This window comes from Gigantopelta aegis, chromosome 11 (assembly GCF_016097555.1).
Source record: "Gigantopelta aegis isolate Gae_Host chromosome 11, Gae_host_genome, whole genome shotgun sequence".
NCBI lineage: Eukaryota > Metazoa > Mollusca > Gastropoda > Neomphalida > Peltospiridae > Gigantopelta > Gigantopelta aegis.
In genome coordinates, this window is record NC_054709.1 from 20,193,570 (window position 1) to 20,213,428 (window position 19,859).

Here is a 19,859-nt window from a genome sequence, read left to right on the forward strand (position 1 = left end):
GAAACACAAATAACGATGATGCAACCTGTAAGTGTAATACCGTAAATGTACTAATTAATGTTTAAATTTGTTAGTGTTAAGATTTTTGGATCAAAGAGTTATTTTTAAAAATATGTATTAAATTATAATAATATTTAAAAATAATTAAAACAAAATATAATATATATATATAAATTTTTTAAATTAATTTTAAATGTTTTTTAATTTCTTTTTTTAATGCCAATAACTAAGGTTGACAAGTATACATGACATTATGTAGTGTTCATATAACTTATTGTAGTACTTTTTAAAAAGTTATGTTAAATCGTGTCCAGTTAAAAAATCTCCTGTTTTTTGACAAAATCTCCTGCTTATTCAATACACATCTCCTGCTTTATCTTGAGTAAAGGTTGACAGGTCTCCAAGGGGCCCCCTTCCCAGGATATATATTTTACACCCCCCTCGGGGAGAGGGGAAAACTGACCTAGGGAAAATAAATGTACACATCACAAAGGGGCCCCCTGAAGCGCGGGACCCGTAGCACGTGCTACTAGGATAAACCGGCTCTGTGTGAATAAATGTTGCATCTTGATGTTGGGCACGAACAAGCAAACTATATAAGCACATATTCCTCCCACCCAACCCACACCCAGTTTACAGTACCTCGGCAAGTTTTCTCATTTTGGTAGAATTTTACATTAAAGCCGCGAACCCTAGTTTCAGTCCGTGAAAAGTGACACTAAGTTTAGTTAATCTACAAACCTGCAACATACCGATAACGTTACAACAGAGAGATGCTAACGTCTGTGATGTTTTAAACAGGAAATACCGTCCAAAAATAGACTAGAGCTTATCTCGATAACCATTACTTCTCACAATAATGTGCAATTTTAGAATTATGAAAAATGAATTTTGGGGCATTACAAAAAACCATGATGACCCGAACCACTTTAAGTGTACAAAAATAAATATTTTAAATAATAAAATGTATGTACTACTAATTAATAGTGAAAACTATGTCATAATGTTTAAAAACTAGGCTATGTCACTTTAATTTTTGTTAACTTCTACTTGAGTATAAAAACAGATCCGATTCTCTACAGATTTACCTTCCTGCTCCAGGCTCCGTCATGGCGATCGCTCCAATACAGGTCCCAGCTGTCATGTTCGGGATAAATTTGGCCACTTGCTCCTTGCTACCGTAATTGGTGATGTACGGCATGACGATGTCAGAATGAAGAGGAAACCCACAACCAGAGAACGGTCCGTATGATCTAAGAAGAAAAAACAGGGCTTGAATTAAGAGAATGGAGTAATACATGTGTGTCACATGTCAAGGTAAGTTTTTTCAGTTATAGTGTATGTTAGAGCATTTATTGTAATTAACAAGTGATATCCAATGGCTGCTCCTGTAGTATTCTCGATAAAGCAAAACCTTTAGTATTCTGTGTATATATATGTATGTATGTATGTATGTATGTATGTATGTATGTATATATATATGTATATATATATATATATATATATATATATATATATATATATATATATATATATATATATATATACACATACACACACACACACACACACATATATACTGTAGATCCTGAAATTAATGCATCCCTAAATTAATGCGCGTGACGGTGGGCAAACTAAAATGTGACATAAAATTAATGCGAGTGCCTCCCTTTGAAATATTATTTTCCTAACAACACACGTCTGTGTACTTTTCAGTTAAATCCAAGTTACAGGCGTCTTCAGTGAGATCAATCCACTAACATGTCTGTGCACACATCAATTAACAACCTGTTGAGTCCCTGTCGTATTTGGTGAGATCAAAACAAAGTGATTTTCGTATCTCCTAAATTCAAGTGCCATACTTCTGTGAAAAGTGGGTAAATTACCATAAAAGTTAAACCTGATCAGTAACAGTACATGGTAAGGTATATACAAAATTTCATATCAATATCTTCAGGCATTGCAAAACAAAAGTCTGCAATTTCTTCAATCTAATTAAAATTAGCTCCACTGGTTAATAATTATTACCTGTGGATCTAACAGCACCACCGTTTGAGCTCATGTCCAGTTGACCTTTCATTCAACCAATCAAAACCTTACTTGCAAAATCATGCCAGTGATTTGAAAACATTCGGAATTATGCCGAGGGTATATGAAATGATTTGGGTGAATTATGAAGTTTGCCGGAAATTAATTTCAATATAAAATTTTAATGTTAAACTTTCGTTTTAAGATGGAAAAAAAACATCATAGTATAGCCACAAAATCTATTTATTCTAGTATACAATCCAGTTTATTACTTCACTTTTCCCCCCGTTTCTTAATAGGCTGAAATAGGCCAACAAGTTCCCTTATTACTTAAGCGACAATCTAATTGAATTGGAGCTCGGCTATATAAACCACGGCCATAACAGCCGAGAACTGTGTACATAAACTCAATGCAAAATGGTTACGATTATTATTTAATCCTGTTGCCATAGCCTCTATTAGAAACATACTCATCTGCCCTTGATTTGCATAGCGCTAAGTGGCCCCAATCGGTCACTAAATTACTTCCAGCGCATTCACGCTCCAGTCGCTTGCAACAAAGGCCCTTTGTTACTACTGAATTAGCTGCGATTTTCTGTACCGCTAGCTGCATTATTAACTACGACCTATGCAGTAGTTAATAATGAAACTAACGATACAGAAATTCACTTCCTCGCCTAACAATAAGGTTTTTAATGTCTGACTCAGTAATAAAGACAGTTACGAGAGCAAACATGCACATATTTTTCAGTGGAATAAACACAGGTAACAAATCGTACATCATGATGTATATTAAATGTAATTGAATACTGACAATGCAAATAAATGCATTATTGGTGAAAATTCGCAAACAAATCGGAACAGCGAGTCCAGTGTCATTGTCAGACATGGTGTAACAGACACAATTTCATATGTAATTTAATAGTTACGATCAACTATCTACCTGCAATTAATAATATTATGCACAACCATTCACACAGACAGAATTACTGAGATGAAACCTATAGTCCCCTCCGGTTTGACCGGTAGGGACTGATATCCTGTAAGTCCCTTATTAACTTGTTTATAAGACAGGAACATAACAGGATTCAAGGGCAGATCGCTCACTGTTCTTCCCATGTAATGGCCGAAGTCAACATGTCTGCTCCAATTCCGCCAAACTCGGCCGGCGTCTGAATTCCCAGGATGCCACATTCTCCGGCCTTCGCCCACACCTACAAATAAATTACTAGTGTCAATATATTGCAGAGTTCTTGTTTTCAAAGTCAAAAATCAGTGATAATGAATAGATGATAAAATGATGGATGGATGATGGACAGAAGATGCGGACCTCGCTGCTTAAAGGAATGAATGAATAAATGAATGATTAACAACACCCCAGCATGAAAAATACATCGGCTACTGGTATGAAACTAAGGTAAATGTGTCAATGAACTGATCACCGTTTAACAAGAGCTATCACTCTCACTCCCTATCAAAGGTTTTTTTTGTTTAACAACACCACTAGAGCATATTTATTAATCATAGGCTATTGGACGTCAAACATTTGGTAATTTTGACATAGTCTTAGAGAGGAAATTGTGTCCAGTTTAGAGAGTTTTCCGGTTTAAAGAGGTAAACTTGAGTGTTAAAAGATACATAAATCATGGGATTGTGGAAAACGTCTGGTTTTGAAAGAATTCCAGTTTAAAGAGGGTCCGGTCTTGAGGGGTTTCAGTGGATATATATATAGTCATTATTACAGGTACATGAAACTTTTTTAAAGCAAATCTATCATACCTAATTTTTATGGCACATTCCTGGAAAGATACAATTTGGTTTTAGGCCTAACTAGAAAACATGTGTTACTAGATGTATACCAGTATTGAATACCTTGTAAACATATTTCATTTACAGTAACTTACCTCTCGACTGACTTGACCATCTTTTTCCCACCTAAGTAAAACAAAACAATTTTGATTAAAACCATATACTGGAGAGAGAGCGAGAGAGAGAGAGAGAGAGAGAGAGAGAGAGAGAGAGAGAGAGAGAGAGAGAGAGAGAGAGAGAGAGTCTAGACTCTAGAGGGGGGGTGGGGGGGTGGTGGTGGTGGCAGACAGACACACTCACAGACAGCCAGACATACTGCGACACAAGTGTTGCAGCATCTAGACAAGTGTTAATCAGGCACGGATCCAATGAAGTGTAGCAGGGATGAATTTACACACAGACAAAATTTAAAGCGACCCGAAAAATGCAGTGTTTAGCAGATGTATATAATGCATTTATTGTTTTCAGTGCAGAAAGTAATTTGTCAGCTTAATATTTCTATAAAAAGGTTACCTAATAGAAAATATGTTAGTATGTTTGAATGATGTAGGTGCACTTTGTAAATGTTGCAACCCTCACCTGAATATTGGAGGAACTCTTTTTATACTTTACACTCCTCCCTAAACAAATCTGGCATCCAACCATTACTGGCTACTGACTAATCACAAACTGCAATAAGTTTTTCTGAGTTTTTCATAAGTTTGTCCCTCACATATTATTTGTATATTTCATTACGGCTTAAGTTGTATGCACTTTCTCTAAGACAGACAAGCGCATACACAGGTGTAAAATTGTTTACGTTTTTGATGCTCAGTTTAACAAATTAGGGCAAGTTAAAGGGGCACCAAGGCAAAAGTTTTGCTTCAAATGGGGAACACCAAGGCAAGTTACTTTCTATAACATCTTTTTCGACAAACATTATTTCACTTTGGTGTCTTGGGCTCAAGCCAATGTAAACTGGTGGATATGGATGTCTTTATCATATTACCAACAATAATTTTACTATTTCTTATATATCTACAACACTGAATGATTAAATACGCACTGACTATGATATGGAGCAACCTCTTCCTGAAAAAACTTCCTGACTGTGCGTCGGAAAATGTCATGTTCCTCTGAAAATATTCTTCTGGTACCAATGTCCATCAGAGTTGACGCCTGACATGGTTCTGGTCTGAATATGCTAGCTTCCCTGAAATACATCATTGTTTAATGACACCACTAAAGCAAATTGATTAATTAATCATCAGCTACTGGATGTAAAAACATTTGTGATGCAATAATTCTGGTATGTAGGCCTACAGTTTTCTGGCCCCTGAAAATTGTGAGAATGGTTGTTCCATTTTTTCCATCGCTTATGCAGGGCTTTAGATTACATCGAAGTCAGGGTGATAAACATTGTGCCCATAATAAATATGTCCAGATTACGTACATAGACAAAACTACATATATGTGCTTTTCTGTATTGCACTCGTGTATTTCCTGCCGGAAACCCCTCTGCGGCATCGGGGTTTCCTGCAGGAAATACACTCGTGGAATACAGAAATCAGAAAATCACATATATGTAGTTTTGTATTTATTGCATACCCTAAATTGGAATTTTGTTTCCAAATAATAGTTTAAAAATTGTAAAACTGCTAGCTAATGACAGGGATTTCTCAATTTACACAACTAGATCAACTGTGTTACTACACGGACCTATGAACCACCAATTATCACACATAGGAATATAGTTCTATTTAAACAATAAACAGAAATAAGAAAGAATGAGTGAAAAGTTATCTATAATTTTAATGATATTGTTTGAAATTCCTTTTAAAGACAATGTAATAGCTAAAATTCACGAACAATGTAATATTTAATTTGCTCGTAATGAGTCACAAAACTTTCAGCATGCCAGTTTTATCAACGAAGAAAAATGTCAAGAATTGTTCACTCAATGTCTGTGTCGTCACCTGCTTTTACTTTTACTGATGTTCATTGACTTACTTGTTGATGAAAAGTTGAAGTTTATATTAAATGTGTCTCCATAAATCATCGCTCCACTGAATAATCTGATTATCAGTTCATCCAATAATTCTGATATGTAGGCCGTCTTTAGGCCCCTGAAAAGTGTGAGAATGACCATTCCATTTTTGCATCGCTTATGCAGGGCTTTAGATTACATCGAAGTGAGGAGACTGTGCATGCAATGTCATTCTTACTAAGTCAACCACAGTCACTTTTCGAACCCTTGTTTTAGCTTCGTACACAATAAATATAGCATATCTTACCGTAATTTCACTAGAAATCCATATTTCGTAAAAGGTACAATTTTTTAATCACAAGATTTTGTTCAAACACATCCAGGTGCATTAATAACGTTAAAAGAAAAAAAAATTCCAATAGCAATTTTGCATTGGAAGTTGTCCAATATTCTTAAAAAGGAAACGTCATGTACAGAGTTTATGGTTATTGTAAGGAAATGCAAAGTGACGTCATTTAAATTCAAAAGCAGCTATGTTATTGCAATGCTTTGCCACATTAAAATAGAAAACCAACCATGACCGCTGTAAAATTCCTATAACAAGCAGACAATGCTGTTCACAGGTCGGTATTTTTTTATTTTTCATAATTCTGGACAACATATTAATTAAAAAATTTTAAAGATGAAAGAAATAAAAGGTACCTTTTGTCAAATCTATCATATCACAAAATTATCATTGGATATGTTTTATTTATTGTGTACAAAGCCAACACAATGGTCCAAAAAGTGACGGTCGTCGACCTTTATCGTAGATTAAAAACTCGTTGGTGAGTGTTCCTGTCTCTAGTTTTGGTATTGCTCTCATTAAATTGTAAATATTTGTCACTGTTTTCGTCTGTTTTCAGTTCAAATGTTCCACAAAATAGCATTTTAAAAATGCATATAACAGTTAACTGCTTTAATAGCCAATTTGTTTACATATCGCTACAGGCATTCCCGGTAACCATGACAGGGCTCGAAACGGCCTGTGGCTAGGCGACCTATGTCCTGTTTGGGCGACTTAAATATTAAAAAATAATGGTGTTAGTCGCCCAAATAATATCTTCTTTAGAGCTACAACACATGAGACACTATTAATATTTGTATTCTACATTAAAATCTTGCTCGTGGTTCACTTACCATAATTTGTCAACATGCATTATTATTTTTTGGGCCACCATGTTTTGGCGGGTTTCGAACCCTGCATTGTGCATGACATTATTATAAATAGCAGCGTTGAATACGGCATAGTTCCAGCAGTTGAGTTGAATACACAAAAGTGTATTTTATTTTTGTATTCAGAACTGTATTTTAACTATTTATATTTATAAGTTTATTAATTTGTTTTTACATATATATAGTCTTAGAGAGCAAACCCTCTTTTAACAGTCTTTATGTATGCACCATCACACAGCCAGGATTGCACATACCATGGCCTTTGGTATGCCAGTGGCAGTTGTGAGGCACTGGCTGGCTATGGTATGTGCTATCCTGTCTGCACGAAAATGTCCTTTTCTGTCAAAATATATATATAAAGATAAAAATCAGGCTTGTAACCCCCCCCCCCCACACACACTAGAGACTGTGCTCTCCCCCCACCCCTATACTGTTCCTACGAGCCCTGTCTGTTATTTGGATTGGTCACGCTCTTAAACAGGTGATAGGACTTTGGACTCCTTGAACATGTTGAAGTCCTTTCCCCAAGCGACGCCGGTTACTGACAAAAACATTTAAATATATTGCGTAGACTATGCAAAATCTTTGAATTCCGAAAATAAAAACAATTTAAAAAAATTACGATGCGCTGCAGTATGATGCACCACGGCTTGCATTACACAAACATCGTCGAAGAAGGCTATTTCCAAGGAAACGGGCAGTTCCAACACCAGTCATCGTTCCACCAGTTTACGAGGTTTGTGAGTTACCGGTGTGCCTCTCGGGTGAAAAGAATCGTTTTTACTCGGATATTACCGTTATGTTTCGGCAATTCAAGTCAGAGGCCTCACTTGGGTAATCATTTATTTTATTATTATTTATTTATTTAAATTTTATGTATTATTATTATTATTATTATTATTGTTATTATCATTATACGTCACATAAAAAGCAACAAGAGTACTGTCATTATTAGTTATTTGTTAATAGACGGTGTTTTGTTTTGTTTTTTTAGGGGGGGGGGGGGGGGGGGTAGTAGGGGGACCACAATATATTGTGGGGCTGGCACAGTATAGTGTGTGTGTTTGGGTGGGGGATCACTCGCCAATTTTGTTTTTAGATATATAGATAATAGAATAAGAAGTTGGTTTTCTTTAACGACACCACTAGAGCACATTGATTAATTAATCATCGGCTATTCGATGTTAAACATTTGGTAATTCGACTCGTAGTCAACAGAGGAAACCCGCTACATTTCCCTAATGCAGCAAGGCCTCTTTTGTATGCACTTTCCCACAGACAGGAAAACACATACCACAGCCTTTGACCAGTTGTGGTGCACTGGTTGGAACGAGAAAAAACACAATCAGTTGAACGGATTCACTGAGGTGGATCGATCCTGCGACGCAAGCACTTCAGGCGAGCGCTTAACTGACTGGGCTAAATCCCGCCCCCATAAATAATAGTGGGACGAAGAACGGACACACAGACAGAAAAAACTCTCCCATTTGTTTCTCCATGCATGTGAAGCAGAATTTCGGACTAATCTGGTTTAAAAATCAAACCAATTAAAGGAATCTGGCTAAAACCTTTGACTTTAAATACGTTATATTGATGATCTTATATTATTCAATAATATCAGGATATCATATTGACTTCCATTGACTTACCTACAAGTTAGAAATAAAAGAAAGATCGGAAGGTATTATCGTGTTAGGTTGACCTGGGCGTACAGGTTCTAAGTCCTTGTAACGATAAACAATAAGAACGTGACACTTTTAGTATGCTGCAAGGTTTAATATCTAAGACTACCATTCCATGCCTGGGGTAACTCCCCGTATGTACTTCTGTATTAAATCCCTAAACTATGTTAGATGCTCTCTAACCTTACAGGTATCAGGTCAGTTTTAGACGTCAAGATCTATGCATAAAGATTCAAAGCGACACTGATCTCCAAAGTAAGCTGTGTGACAAAAGGAATAACTTCAAATTTCCAATAGTTAGTTTTTCATTTGTGTCGAGCAATGTAGGGCCTAACTTCTGCTCCAGCTTTTGGTGTTTGCATGATTGTCACAGCTTCTAAGATATCTAAAGGCATGGTCATGGTATGCGGATTTCAAACAACGCCATATTAAAGATTACGATGTCCAGATACTCCTGAGGGCGGGGGAGTGGGGCAGATGAATTATTGGAACGAACGAGCATGGAAGATGCAAGACACCAGGGGGTCCAGATGGCATCCCCCCCCCCCCCCCCCCCCCCCCCCCCGGACATTTTGAAACTACAGGCTGTGAAATACCATGTTATAGCCATTTCAGGGAGGTTACGTACTTAAAACTCCTCAAAAACAGTTTTATAAGCATCTGCGGTAATGGAGGACGGGACGTAGCTCAGTGGTAAAGCGCTCGTTTCGTGCGTGATTGGATTAGGATCGATCCCCATCGGTAGATATATTGGGCTATTTCTCGTTCTAGCCAGTGCACCACGACTGGTATATTAAAGGCCGTGATACTCTGTGTGAGTGGCTCCGTTACGTAATGGAAACTGTATTTATGCGGCTACTTATGACTCAGAGCAATTCATACACTACGAAACATCATTCTGGGAAGATTCGGCCCCCATAATATTTTTTCATTTATCTACCAAATAGCCAGTGCACCACGACTGGTGTATCAAAGGCCGTGGTATGTGCTATCCTGTCTGTGGCATGGTGCATATAGGCCCTAATTGATCCCTTGCTACTGATGGAAAAATGTATCGGGTTTCCTTTCTAACACTATATGTGAAAATTACAAAATGTTTGACATCCAATATGGCTCCGATGATAAATAAATCAATGCGCTCTAGTGGTGTCGTTAATCAAAACAAACTTCTTCTGTCGTAATGTTTTAAAATATTTTCTATGCAATATTGGTTTGTTTTTTCGAAGATTTTTATTGTGGTATATTGTTCACAGCTACATGTGTTTACTTTCAAATCTGTTTTTTTTTTTTATCTTGATAATTCGCTAAAATATTAGTTTCTTATAAACCTTTTTTTCTTTTTCTTTTCACGGACTGACCACAGCATTTGTTTTCACATTTTCGAACATTTTATTTTTGGTATATCGCAAGCTGTCTATTTTCAAATCTGGTGTTTGTGTTGTCTTGATAATTCGGTGCAATATTGGTGTTTACCACATAACAGCTCCATACACTGTTTCCGTGGTCTGACCATAGCGTTTATTTTCTCTTTCTGAAGATTTTATTATTTTGGTATTTAGTGTTAATATGCTTCATTGTGTCTTTCAGAAATGTGACTCTCTTAGATGTCTACACTACAATGTAATTAAAATTAGCTCCACTGGTTAATTACTATTACCTGTGGATCTAACAGCACCCGTTGGAGCTCATGTCCAGTTGACCTTTCATTCGACCAATCAAAACCTTAATTGCAAAATCATGCCAGTGATTTAAACAGAATATGAAAACATTCGGGATTATGCCGAGTGTATACGAAATGATTCGGGTGAATTACAAAGAATGCCGGAAACTAATTTCAATACAAAATTTTATATAAAATTCGTTTCAAGACGAAAACAAAAACCGTGATGGTATAGCCATAAAATCTGTTTATACTAGTATGTAATCCAGAGTTTATTACTACACTTTTCTCCCTGTTTTTGAACGAAGGTCTAAATGTTTAAAGTCCGATATACATGTCCACGTGAGTGGCCTCGTTAAGGCCGTTGGAGGTTGGCCTACGGCGAACCGATGAGCGGAGAACCGGCAAAGGAGGGGATGAAGTGCTTCCATCTCTGGTCGGCGAGGATGGTTATAACACTCCGGTAGTCGTTGCCGAAAAGGGCCTTGACGATCCTGTGGATGGTGTGGCTATCCATCTCTCTAACTAGGACCGCTTGTCGGTAGACTCCTTCTCGGCGCTGAGTTAGTACCAACCCCGTCTTGCCGGCTGTAGATTTGATGGTGTGTAGCTCGTAAGCGCTTCTATCAGGCAGTTGTTTTAGTTCTGGTTTCACTAGTCCGCCCATCAGTGATGCCGGATCCGAGGTCTCCCTCTGCACGAACTTCAGGAATCCTGACCTGATTTTCCCGATCTGAACTTTCCAGACGGCTTCCGAGTCGGAGGGGGACGGTGCGAGTGTTGGAGGAGGCCGGGCCTTGTCAGGTTGGTCGCTCGGCTGAGCGACGGCCTTCCTCTTTCCAACGGCTGCTGATTGGGCCGGTGGATTGACGACTGGCAGTTACAGGGATACCGGCCAGTTCTGTCTGGGTCACGTAGTGGTCGGCGATGGAGGGCCTATACGGGGTGTCTCACACACCGTGGTGTTGAGTCTGTCCCTCTCGGTGGTCGACGGTTCCGGCGTAGCTGGTTTCCTCGACTCAGGCTGGGCTGGGGGCGGCGTCGCAGAAGGGACCGCCGCTGGGGGCGGCGTCGCAGAAGGAACCGCCGCTGGCGGTGGAGGCGCCAGTTTTGCCCCCCCCCCCCCCCCCGTTCCTGGCGCGCTTTTCCTCTTCCTCCATCTCCTCTTCTTCTGTACGATCGCGTCACCGTACACAAAATTCACGGAAGTCCGTGACCCGGTGTACGTGACGCGATACTCAAGTAGATTCCCGTAACTCAGTAAGAGTCCCCCAAGGTTGGGGGTAACTCGAGAGTACATGGCGAGACGTCTGTCCTCATCGCAAGTTAGCTTGGAAGTCCAGTGATTTGAAAAGAATATGAAAACATTCGGGATTATGCCGAGTATACGAAATGATTCGGGTGAATTACAAAGTATGCCGGAAACTAATTTCAATACAAAATTTTATATAAAATTCGTTTCAAGACGAAAACAAAAACCGTGATGGTATAGCCATACAATCTGTTTATACTAGTATACAATCCAGAGTTTATTACTGCACTTTTCTCCCTGTTTTTTAATGTTGAAATAGACCAACATTTCGCCTATTGCATAAATAGTCTCGCCCGATATTTTTAGAATTTGTATGCTCTCCAATCTAATTAAAATTAGCTCCACTATTACATGTGGATCTAACAGCAGCCCGTTGTAGCTCATGTCCAGTTGACCTTTCATTCGACCAATCAAAACCTTACTTGCAAAATCATGCCAGTGATTTGAAAAGAATTTGAAAACATTCGGGTTTATGCCGAGGGTATACGAAATGATTTGGGTGAATTACGAAGTGTGCCGGAAACTAATTTCAATATAAAATTTTATATAAAATTCGTTTCAAGACAAAAACAAAAACCGTGATGGTATAGCCATAAAATCTGTTTATACTAGTATACAATACAGAGTTTATTACTGCACCCCCCCCCCCCCCCCGTGTTTTCAATTTTGAAATAGACCAACAAGTTGCCTATTGCATAAATAGTCTCGACCGATATTTTTAGAATTTGTATGCTCCCGAATAACGTTATAAAAGGCGAAGTGTAATTGGTCGATATTTAAATTGTTATTTATAGATGAAATGTCACCTGGACATGAGAGTCCACACAATACTGTTAGATTTACTGGCGAGATCAGTAGAGCTAATTTTAATCAGATTGTATGCTCTCGAATAACGCTACAAAAGGCGAAGTGTAATAGACCTCTTTCACATTCCACTGCGCATGTGTCCGTTGCGAGGTAACTCGAGGACACAAACCGCGAACTCACGCGAGATCTCGCAAAAATAGACCTGTGGACAAGTTGGGGGGCATAGACAATGGGAGGCCACGCAATAGGAATGTGAATATCTCCATGATTAATTATTCTATTGGTAGGGAACCCGAAAATTCTGTCGACACCCAGTAAGACTTATTGGAGACATTTGTGAATTATTGCTTATAAAAAATATTTTGTTGTTAACGCCCGACAAACCATCGGTTCGGATTCGTACGCAATAAATATCGCATATGGGTTGAAATAATATCAATGTGTGCGCGCTTGTACGTATGCAGATATTTATTGTATTTAACATAATTTAAATATTTATAAAGCATTATACAGATAAATACATTAAGGATTCTTGTCGGGATTTCTTTTCACCAAGTTATTAAAAAAAAAAAATCGGTATTTGGAATAAAATTAAATGATACATATGAAAGTTGAGCTATTGTATATAAAACATTAGAATCAGGTCCGTAGGAACGATATCTGGAGTTGGGGGAGTGGAGGGGGCACAATCTGTAGTGGAGGGACACAGTCTAGTTGGTGTGTGTGTTGGGGGGGGGGGGGGGGGGGGGGGTGGGGGGGGTGGGGTGGGGGGGGGGGGGGGGGGGGCAAAAGCCATATTTTAAACCGGGCTATAGTCCCCCTCTCCGACCTCTTGGTTGCTACCGACCTGAGAATGGTCAGAAATGTAACGTATTGCATATACAGCTATTTAAATTCGAAGCAAGATTATTTAACCTAAGAAAGATTAAGTTTTATTTATAAAAGATTAGACTAGCCGACAGCTTGATAATATAGCTACAAACTCAGGATAGTCTCTTTATTATAAACTCACGAGGGTTTATTATGCGCAGTCATAAGGTACTTCGTTTGAATGTTTGAAGCAAACATATTAAGTACCATGTCAGGCCCGTAGCTAGGGGCGGATTGAGAGTTCCGCTCAAATGAAAAAAACAATAGGATTTTACATATAAAAGGCCTTTTCCCAAAATGAGCGGGAGGTTCCATTTGCTTAAAGTTCGATCCTCCTCAGTGGGACCGTTTGATTATTTCCTGTCCCAACCAATGATCCACCAAAGAACGTCGTATATGCTATCCTGTTTGTGGGATGTGAGAAGTATGCCATGTATCATTTATTATAAATAAATTGGTACGACTGAAAACAAACGGTTTCTTGTCGTGGCTCTGTGACCAGGCCATTTTACATGCATATCACAACTTAATGCAAATTGTTAAAGGTAGACTACTAGTAAACTCCAACAAGAGCCTTATGTGTTGGAAAGATGCATACCCGGACCACCAACACACACTGACACTTTAACAAATGAAAAACGCGTAATTGTAGAATTAATAAAAAAAAAAACCCATGATTATTCCTGCTAACTGGGGGCAGCCATTTTGTTTCGTTTTTGTGACGTCCGGTTGTATAGATTGGGGCGAAGTGACGTCAGCTCAGGTCCAACTTCTCTATTATGCACAGTGTAAACAAACGCTCTAATTTATGACAAGGCGCTTCGCTTTCATCAACCTGACTTGTAAAACAACATAAATGACTTGATAGTATAATAAACTATTTAACTAAATATATTTCTGTCTGCATCAATATAACGAAATGGAGTTATAGTATTGTTTTCTTTTTAAAAATCCAAAGAAAAAATGCATATTATTAGGCCTATTGGTAGGATACGTTCGAGCAAAAACGACCACTCACGATACCCAAGTGATAATTTTATTTTCTTTGGGACTACGTAATTGGTCAGTTTTGTGATTTTAGATGGGAAAGTCCACTTAATCAAGGGTTTTACAGAATTACTTACAGTAATAAAACAAGACGGCTGGTAAAGTCTATTACGATTTGAGGTTATCACACAATACCCTGTGATCTTAATAAAAGAGGCACGTCTTTTTAGTGTGTCTAGACACAATGTATGGGGACCGTCTAAATATACACCTGCCAATCAAAAACCACAGGTACAGGTCACGGAAAGAAAAGACCAATTAACCAAGAATACACTCCGACTATTATTTCAGTACATGGGTTAATTTATATACAAAATATAATACAGTTATTTCAACACTTTGACAATGGTGGTTTATTTTGTATTGAAAAATAAACCACATATACACGTTGCTGTGTTACTGGGATGGATATTATTACAAAACATTGCGATGCATCTGCAAAAATCAGGTATGTTTTGTTTCTTCATTTCGAAGACTAATTCCTGACGTAACACGTTAGGTATTACGTAACCATCAGCTTGCCAGTGGGCGTATTCACTGGGATGGTACAAAATGGCTGCGCCCGTTATATATAATAGCCGTCACATTTAACCGGGCTACGGGCCTGAAGTTATATACACTATTCATAAGTTAGACCAAACATCAAATTAGGATCGTATCGGGTTGCATGGGTCTACCACTCTGGAAAGGTTGCTGCACTTTGTTATGTATAATCATGTACGTTATAAAAACGTGTGATACTTGCATACCATATCGATATATAGCGCTAGGACTTCTCCCAAGGGGCGTGCGCTGGAAATTTTGAAGGGGGTGGGGGGAGTCGAGGTGTCTGGTGTCTGATGAAAACATCTCAGTACTTCCATATCCATTCACAGGAATGTAAAAAATCGGATATGAAAAAAAAAATTCGCCTGCTCCCTATACTTGTAAATGTGTATCAAAGTGCTGATGGTATCGCTAACGATATCTACCAATGTTCTCAGGTACAAAATAGTAACCAAACACTATTGTACATACAGATATATGTTTACTTCAAACTGATCTTCATGTAAAGAAGAAGATGTCATCTTCTAAATTCTTCAAAACAAACAACGCATACAGCATGTCAACTTTTACTTCTGCGTTTACATGTGATGTCAAACTTTGATCCGCGTTTACTCGGTTTTTGACGTCATGCTAAGTTGTAGGTTTTCACGTGTGACGGCTCATATGTTTTAAAACTTCGTAAATATCAGATATTATTTCAAGTGAAGTTGTATGTATCTGATATAGATGATAGTGAAAATAAAATAAAATAAAATAAAATAATAAATAAAATAAGATAAATAAATAAATAAATAAATAAACAAGTAAATAAATAAATACATAAATAAATAATTTGTGGATAGACATGTAACATTGATTAGTAGTTGTACGACTGTCTGTTTTTTAATGAAACGATAAAGGGAAAATAGAGCTGTGATAAAGGTCTATATGACAACCCAGAGGAGAGTCGTGCAATTGTGTAGACACTGGTAGGCAAGGCGTTTTGTTCCGGGGTGGTCGACGTGCTGATGTTGGCATGGTCCTCCGCTTCCTCCTTAGTGACACCAAGTACAAGTTTCCAGCAGCAAGTTTTTGGGGGTTGGGTAGGGGAGGCTGATATTCTTTTGTTCGGCCTCCCCCGGGTGCATTGCAATTGTGTACTCGGAACCGGTATTCTTTTGTCCGGTTCCTTATTAGAGCACGTGCTGGGCCATTGAATGTGGGGCGGATGCATTGTTATCATTAGTCAATGCATCCTGTGTACTGATGCGATGAGCGTGTAGTCTGTATGTAGTCCTAGTTTGGTGTTAAGGTTGTACCTACTGTCTTACGTCCCTACTCTAGTGATTCCAACGGTCTTTACGACCACCCCTCCCCCTCCGCCCTTGTGTAGCATTTAACACAATGGCGGGGGGGGGGGGGGGGATTAGACTAATCTAGGTATCTAATTTAAAGGGCAAGCCCTTATAGTGTATGTATTGGTTAAAAAGCCTATTGCTTGCATAATTATTTTATTACTAATGAACAATCTTTCCGCATTCACACATTCAAACGACACACCCAGCTTGACTAATATCTATATGTTGGTAATCGTTGTTAGTAAAGGGTAGTTAGTTAGGCTTGATTTCTTATTGGTTTGTTGTCGTAATTTTTGATTCCCGCCCCCTGTAAGGATGTACTGATAGGTGAGGATGATAATATACACTAGGGTTAGCGTGTGCTGCATACAATAGTTTGGGTTACCCCTTGATTTCTTATTGGTTTATTGTCTTACTTGGTTTGTCTTCTGTTCTCTGTTGTTCGGTTGTTCTTCTGGGCTCTGGGTGGGTGACTTACCGTGGTCTGCTATTTGTTCATTAGTAATAGTGCATGGTGCGACATAAATTGTGCGATATATACAAGTCGGCATGCTGTAAGAAGAGCAAGTGATAATTAGAGTTCCTATCCTGGTTGACTTGTTTGGTTATTCATTGTCACTCTTAGGTTATTCGCTACCGACCCACCTTTGGCCACCTGCTCATGAGTGCATCGGGTCCGAGTTCAGTATTGGTTGCAGCTCATGTGTAGGGGCTTACAAGTGGGTGGTTTTGAGTAGTTCCTATAATTTTATTGGCACTATAGTAGGTCTTGTTTTTACCTGTTCACCTTTGGCCCCCAGGTTATTTAATGTTATTCTTAGGTTACTCGCTACCGATCCACCTTTGGCCACCTGCATTTGAGTGCATCGGGTCCGAGTTCAATATTGGTTGCAGCTCTTGTGTAGGGGCTTACAAGTGGGTGGTTTTGAATAATCTTTTTAAATAATTATTGGCATTATGGTAGGTCTTATTTTAACCTGTTCACCTTTGGCCCCCTGGTTGGAAAGCATCGAGTGGAGTTCGAAATTGGTTGCAGTTCCTTCTTAGGGGCGTACTAGTGAAAGGTTATGAGTGCCTTTGTTGGTTTATTTATAGCTTTGGTTTGGTGGACTGGACGAATAGATAAACTGCTTTGAAGGTTTTATGTTTTAGATATTTATCCGGGTTTAATAGGAAGTTAGGCGTTATTTTTTTTATTATGATTGGCTTCGGTTATTGATTTTATCATTAGTTGTCTCTGAGTGGTATGTAACGTGCAATCCAGGAGATAGTGTTTCATATCTTCCCGGGTGCCACAATCACACTCTGGGTTTAGTTTGGTAAAGGAGCAGCTGTTGAGTTTTGAAGATTTACCTAGGCGTAATTTAGTGATTAGCTTATCCACATAAGTGTCTTATTGAGTTGACTAGTGGCTTGATGTTATAGTGCCATGTATTATTGGTTAGGTCCCAGTTTGCTTGCCATTGATTTATGTAATGTGTTTTTGCTTTTGACATTAACTCTGTTATTCCTAGTGGTACTGCGGTAATTGAGAGTGCTGTTTTTGCTCCATAGTCGGCTACTTCGTTACCAATTATCCCTACATGAGCTGGGACCCATTCGAATACTACTGTTAGGTTAAGTTGGTTTAATTCGTGGAGTTTATTGTGGATAGCTGCTAAGATGTCTGGCCTAGTAGATTTGTTAGTTTGAAGAGATTGGATTGAGCTAAGGTTATCTGAGAATATGACACTTTTAGGATATTGTTTATTTCTAATCCAGATTAGTGCCTCGTAGATGGCTGTCAGTTCTGCTGTGTAGACTGATAGGTTGTCTGACAGCCTGGCATATTTAACAAGTTTGGAGTGTTTAGATATCTTTTCTTCTACTATTGCGAAGCCAACCCTACCACTATCTGGGTTTTTTTAGCCATCCGTGTATATATGGATGTGCTCCGGGTAATTTTCGTTGGCTGCGGCTTCAAACAGGACTTTTTTAAAAGGTGGAAATGGTGTTTCGTCTGTTGCTTTTTTAATTAGATATGGAGTGTGGCACTCCATAGGCTGATTAATATGATATAGAGCCACTGGTATGTTATCAATTCCTACCTCTATTTCTAGTTTACTAGCCCTAGTGGCAAATGAGTCATTGAGTTTTTTAGTTTTTTATTAAATTCTAGTCCTGGTTTAGTTATTATAGGAGTAAGTTCCTGAACTGGGTGGTCTAACTTAAGCGAGTGGATTTTGAGGTGGTAATTAAGATGTTGAATATTGCGGCGGTATTTAAGTGGCATGATGTTAAATTCTACTTCTAAGCTTTGGCCGCTAGTATTACGTGGAACTTTAGCTATTGTTCTTAGTGCTTGGTTTTGGATAACATCTAATTTTTGCAGTAATTTTGGGTCGGCGCAGCTGTAGGCTTGGGCTCCATAGTCTATCCTGGAGAGTATACATGCTTTGTAAACCATAAGCATTGCTTCCGTTTGCGCCCCCCAACTGGCGCCTGAGATTGCTCTTAGTAAGTTTAGTGTATTTTTAGAGTGTCTGATTATATTGTTTATATGGTCACTAAAGGTTAGTTTTGAGTCGAATGTGACTCCTAGGAATTTAAATTTTTTGACTCTTGGGATTGGTTTATTATTTGAAGTTATTTGGTGATTATCGGCTGAGTTGACTTTATTGAATTTCCGATAGTTTGATGCCCCAGTCCTTGGCCCATTTATTTAATTTATTCATATCGTTTTGCATTAGGCTAAATAGATTTTTGGTTATTCTGCCTGTGCGCCAAATGGCGCAGTCATCAGCGAAGAGTGCTGTATTTAGTGGAGTGGTTGATTTAATTTTACTTTTAGCATCGAGTGCTTTAGTTATGTCGTTGATAAATATATTGAATAAGGTTGGTGATAGGACCGATCCTTGTGGGATACCATTTATTATTTCGTTTTTTTGTGAGTAGTGTCCGTTTACTCTGACTGATATTGATCTGTTGTGAATAAAGTTATTGATGAAGTTGAACATATTGCCTTTAATACCGTTAGTTTTTAGTTTATTGAGTAGTCCCTGGCACCATACCATATCAAATGCTTTTTCTATATCTATAAAGATTGCTAGTACTTTATTGGACTTGCGGAAGGCGTCATTTATGCTATTTTGGAGTCTAACTATCTGATCTATTGTTGAGTGTTTAGTTCTAAATCCGCTTTGTACATTTGTGATTAGTTTATTTTCTAGTAAGTAGTTATTTAGTCTTTTATTGATTATGGTTTCTAGCGTTTTGCACATGTGCGATGTGAGTGTTATCGGTCTATAACTTCCCGGGAGGGAGTGGTCCTTTCCCGCCTTTGGGAGGCTGAAACACTCTGCATGCTTCCATGCTGTGGGCATTTGGCCTTCTTCCCAGATTCTGTTATAGAGCGATAACACTACCTCTAGGGTTACATCTGGCATATGTTTTAGTAGAGTATAGCTGATTTGATCTGGCCCTGTGACGGTGCTTTTTTTCGCTTTAATGGCCGTTTTTAGTTCTATTAATGTTAGTGGTTTATTAAATTCTAGATTATCCGTGTTAGGTTGTTTGTCCATCATAGTATCATTTGTTGGTA

General features: G+C 38.4%; 1 protein-coding gene across 1 annotated transcript in view; it reads right to left on the reverse strand.

The window, feature by feature from the left end:
* LOC121385404 (long-chain specific acyl-CoA dehydrogenase, mitochondrial-like) overlaps positions 1-7,790 on the reverse strand; it is a 28,805-nt gene extending 21,015 nt beyond the window's left edge. Inside the window, exons 1-5 of the mRNA XM_041516074.1 lie at positions 7,641-7,790; positions 4,883-5,029; positions 3,933-3,963; positions 3,136-3,242; positions 1,089-1,253 (exon numbers count right to left, since the gene is read on the reverse strand). Coding sequence (XP_041372008.1) covers positions 1,089-1,253; positions 3,136-3,242; positions 3,933-3,963; positions 4,883-5,029; positions 7,641-7,735 — 545 coding nt within the window. The 5' untranslated portion in view covers positions 7,736-7,790. The remainder of the gene's footprint in view (positions 1-1,088; positions 1,254-3,135; positions 3,243-3,932; positions 3,964-4,882; positions 5,030-7,640) is intronic.
* Positions 7,791-19,859: the final 12,069 nt, after the last annotated feature.